This window comes from Ascaphus truei, chromosome 22 (genome assembly GCF_040206685.1).
Source record: "Ascaphus truei isolate aAscTru1 chromosome 22, aAscTru1.hap1, whole genome shotgun sequence".
In the NCBI taxonomy this organism is placed as follows: domain Eukaryota; kingdom Metazoa; phylum Chordata; class Amphibia; order Anura; family Ascaphidae; genus Ascaphus; species Ascaphus truei.
Genome location: NC_134504.1, coordinates 7045221 through 7050220, shown reverse-complemented (window position 1 = coordinate 7050220; position 5000 = coordinate 7045221). Strand labels below are relative to the sequence as shown.

The 5000-nt window shown below is 42.1% G+C and overlaps 1 protein-coding gene across 1 annotated transcript in view; it reads left to right on the top strand.

Moving 5' to 3' along the window:
* LOC142472576 (uncharacterized) overlaps nt 1-5000 on the top strand; it is a 36558-nt gene that overhangs the window by 6277 nt on the left and 25281 nt on the right. Inside the window, exons 3-4 of the mRNA XM_075579643.1 lie at nt 771-2316; nt 2826-2851. Coding sequence (XP_075435758.1) covers nt 771-2316; nt 2826-2851 — 1572 coding nt within the window. The remainder of the gene's footprint in view (nt 1-770; nt 2317-2825; nt 2852-5000) is intronic.

Genomic DNA, 5000 nt, shown 5'->3' with positions numbered 1-5000 from the left:
CCCATCAGGGGACTTTTTAAGTCATTTTGTGTACTTTGGTTGTAATTTTATGCATTTCGCCGTGTTTTATTCTGTGTTAAAGTTGTTATGATTGTTTGTTTAGCTTTAGATTAGCTCTAGTGGCTATTTTTTCCTGTTGGTCTGTATACTATTATAATACTATTGGTACCAGTTTATTTACTGGAACTTTTTGATAAATGTATTGGATTTAGGTATGAGTGCAATTATGAGGGACTTTCAGTGACCTCGCTTGGCCACTCTGTGTGTTCTTGTGATTGGTCAGGCTCCCTGCAGCCTATTACTGGGCACTGTCTGCAGCATCATTACTTGTTAAATAGTATTGTTTACCAATTGGCATCAAAACCTTTTGTCATTATTTAATCACCCCCCTGCCCCCCCCCCCCCCATCCATGTGTTACCTAGAAAGGAGGGGTTGAGGCCCTTCCATGTTCCCTTGCACCTTTTTTTCTTTCTTTTCACCCCATTACGGTTCAGTGGAGTGCTTCCTATCACCCATACTTTGTGTACAAATTCTATATGTCTCAAAATGAATCCACTGTGAGCAGCTAGAAACAAATTGCATGTCTATGGTGACCACGACTAAAGACTTTGGGGGCCACTGGATATCCAGGGGCCACAATTTTAAAGCCATAGAGATTTTTTTTTTAATTAACTAGTGATAAGAATAAAACATACTTGCAGAATTTAGTTTAATTTGTGTTACATGTTTAAAACGTTTGAGTTTTGTCTTTTGTGTTTACTTCTATTAGAGAACTGCCTGAATGAGATGCAGAAGTGGAGCTCTGATATGTCCATGACTCCCTGCAGCCCAGAAGTGCCAAAAAGTAATGATTCCTGTCACATGTTGGACATGTGCAAGAAACCAGTATCACATGATAGGGAATTATCAGGCCTTGTTCAGCACACAGCACAGACTGACTCTAAGTATGGTTCAAGCAAAATATATGAGATAGATTCAAGAAGCCGCCGCGGTGCTCAACCTTTTGTCTGTTGTAAGTGTGGGAAAAGCTTCTCACTGAATAGGGACTTGCTCACACACCTTTGTGTCCACACTAGCAAGCAACCATATACCTGTACAGAGTGTGGAAAAAGTTTTTCACAGAAGAGCAGCCTCCTCAGACACCAGAGGACTCACTCAGGGGAGAAACCTTTCACATGTAAAGAGTGTGGAAAAAGATTCCTATGGAAGAGCAGCCTCCTCAGACACCAGATGATGCACACAGGGGAGAAACCTTTCACATGTACAGAGTGTGGAAAAAGCTTTCCACTCAAGAACAGACTCCTCACACACCAGATGATGCATACAGGCGAGAAACATTACACATGTACAGAATGTGGTAAAAGATTTCCATGGCAGAGTAGACTCCTCACACACCAGATGATGCACACAGGGGAGAAACCTTTCAAATGTACAGAGTGTGGGAAAAGCTTTGCATGCAAGAGCAGACTCCTCACACACCAGATGATGCACACAGGGCATAAACCTTTCAAATGTACAGAGTGTGGGAAAAGCTTTGCATGCAAGAGCAGTCTCCTCACACACCAGATGATGCACACAGGGCAGAAACCTTTCAAATGTACAGAGTGTGGAAAAAGCTTTGCATGCAAGAGCAGACTCCTCACACACCAGATGATGCACACAGGGGAGAAACCTTTCAAATGTACAGAGTGTGGAAAAAGCTTTGCATGCAAGAGCAGACTCCTCAAACACCAGATGATTCATACAGGGGAGAAACCTTTCACATGTACAGAGTGTGAGAAACAATTCAGTACAAAGAGCTGCCTCCTCACACACCAGATGATTCATACAGGGGAGAAACCTTTCACATGTGCAGAGTGTGGGAGAGAATTTCGTCATACGATCAACTTCCTCAAACACCAGATGATTCATACAGGGGAGAAACCTTTCACATGTACAGAGTGTGAGAAACAATTCAGTAGAAAGAGCACCCTACTGACACACCAGATGATTCACACAGGGGAGAAACCTTTTACATGTACAGAGTGTTGGAAACAATTCCATCGTAAGAGCAGCCTCTTTAAACACCAGATGATTCATACAGGCGAGACACCTTTTAAATGTACAGAGTGTGGGAAAAGCTTTTCACTCAAGAGCAGACTCCTCACACACCAGATGATGCACACAAGGGAGAAATCTTTCACATGCACAGAGTGTGGAAAAAGCTTTTCACAGAAGTGTCACGTCCTTAAACATCAAAGGCTTCATACAGGGAGGAAATCTTTGCTTGTTCAAAGTAGGGTTGAGCAATATACTGGTAGCCTAGCAATACCACGGTAATAAAAAAGGCTGGGAACTCGACACTGTCATTATAATTGTAATAGAAGACAAGATGAGTACATCGGGATCACAAACACCAGACAGGACAAAGACGTAAACTGAGTTTATTTTGGCTGGAGTAACACAATGCACAAGAAAACACACAAATAATCAAAAGATTATAGCAGCCCCCTATAGTTGCACTCAAGGAAGGTGACACAATAAACGTGATGTCACTAGAAGTATAAGGCAATGAATAGCCAAATCCTAGTATAGGATACTCCAACAAAAAGGGTCACACTACTAAATAAAAAATAACAAAACTTTAATAATCTATACTATAAAAACCGACGAAACACTATAAAAATGCATAAGAATGCATAAATAAAATCCCCAAATGTGTTGGGTAACGGTACTAAATGAACAGTATGTGTTCCAAATAGCTATAAGGTAATCAAACGCTATATATTAGGCTGCATACTAGATGCTACAGGTGATCTCAATAGAAATGGGTATTGTGGTGTAGAAATACACCTTATAGAGCCTCTATGGGTAACCACTATATGTAATAATAAGCTAATTACTTAGGATCCTTAGACCAGCTCCATAAGGTCACAGCAGATAGGTGATCCCAGCAATTGGGTAACCACTGTATGTAATAATAAGCTTATTCACTTAGGAATCTTAGACCAGCTCAATAGGGTGTTTTCTTGTGGTTTTTTCCCCCCTTGCACCAGGTAGTTTGTGCTTCTATGTTTGTTGGTTTGGTGCAGCGACGTATTTCTGTGTGATTGTAACACAATGCACACAAGCTTATACAGATCAAGTATTGTCGCTTAGCCGGCCAGGAAATCAAAGATGACAACTGCCTGCTCACAAAATCCCCACAATCAGACTTGTGTCTTTGGAGGGGGGGTTAGTGCGTGTTTTTCTATGGGGGGAGGGGGGAGTGTGTATTGTGTATTTGAAAATACTGACTGTTTTGTACAGAAAAACAATGAATAAAACAAAATAAAGGGACTTCTTGTTGTGAGATGGATTTTATTCCCAAAACAAAAGATCCCATTGATATTGCACTCAACCTCCGTTTTTAACTGGAAATATAATAATCCTAAAAGAGATGGAAATCCATCTCCACTAATTTTAAATAAACGTTTAATGATAGACACAAAATAAATTTACATTTAAAACCTATCCTAAGTAGCACATATAGTTGTATCTGGGGCTGGGATAATTTCCTGTTTCCCCCTATATATCAATATTTATAGCTCCAGAAATGAACAGTATATTCTGAGGACAACCAAAATTGGTCTTCTTATATAAATAATGCATACATAGCCCATTAGAGAGTAAACTGAAAATGCAGGAATATTCCTGTGCTGAGAACATACAGCTCCTATTCCTTAGAGCAGCGGTGCACAAAATGGGGGGTGCTGGATATTTTTTTTGGGGGGGCGCGGGCGAGTGCAAAGGCCCAGCGCTCTTCCCAGAGGGATTTTAATTAAAGGCCGGGGGATCGCGTGAGGCCTCTGCAACTCACTTACCGGGGTTCTGAAGAGCTGCAAAGATGCATTGCCATGGCAACGTGGTGCAAATTACGCCACGTGTCATACTGAGTGACGCCACGTCTGTCTCCATGGCAACGGGGTTACATCTCGTGGCTCCGCTGCGTCACTTGACGCCGCCAAACAAGGTGAGGGGGTACAGGCAGGGGGGCGCAGCTCAAGAAGATGCGCTCCCCTGCCTTAGTGAAAAAAGTGTAAACCTTGCAACATAAATTGTGCAATGGGTGTGATAAGACAAATGGCATAGACAGAATTACCGCAGGTATTAACATATATTGCAATAGTTTAACCTCTCTTATTAGTGGTTGCCTTTTGAGCCCACAGCTAGCTGAATAAGCAAAGTAATTCTTAACAGTGGTGCGCAAACTGGGGGGCGCGAAACTTTATTGGGGGGCGTGGCGGTTACAGAGGCCCCGCGCTAAGTGCGTGAGGCCCCTGTTAATGTACTTATCAGCTTCTTGTCCATGCGTCTCCATTGCAACGCTGCGTCATATGACGCCCGTTTCCATGGAGACGTGACGTCACATGACGCGGCGGGTGACGTCACGTGACCCCGCAGCGTCATTTGACGCTTCGTTGAAGGTGAGGGGTCGCAGCGCAAAAGTTTGCGCACTCGTCTTGGTATATGTAGATGCAGCTATTTAGTTCAACAAAGTTGTTAATAGCAGTAGTTTTAGATTTTAGAAATTGCACTTATATCCAAACGTTTGCTGCAATAGTATCTGTCTAAACACTTCTAACAGATATATACTTGTACAGACGCAATGCGGCTATATGATGATACAATGTTGCGTGAGCATGTGAAACTAATTTAGGCAGTTTACCACAGTGATCCAATGTCTGATCTCTGCTAGTGGTTACCTTGTGGATCCACAACTTAATTAGCTAATGGGATAGACGCAACAATTGTTAACATTTGTAAAGACTCAAATATATCCGTCAGAAGGACCTGCAAGTCCTAATTTTCTTAAACAAGATACAGTTGCCGTTTAGTTTTACCGCAAGGGCAGCTATCCCTAATCAATTCAAACGATTATATACATACGTGACTGCAGGGTGGCTGTGTGGATGGAGATATAAACTTTCCAGGAGCAGATGAAACCTGTTGAGTGACCTGCCCCTAATGTCTAATCTCT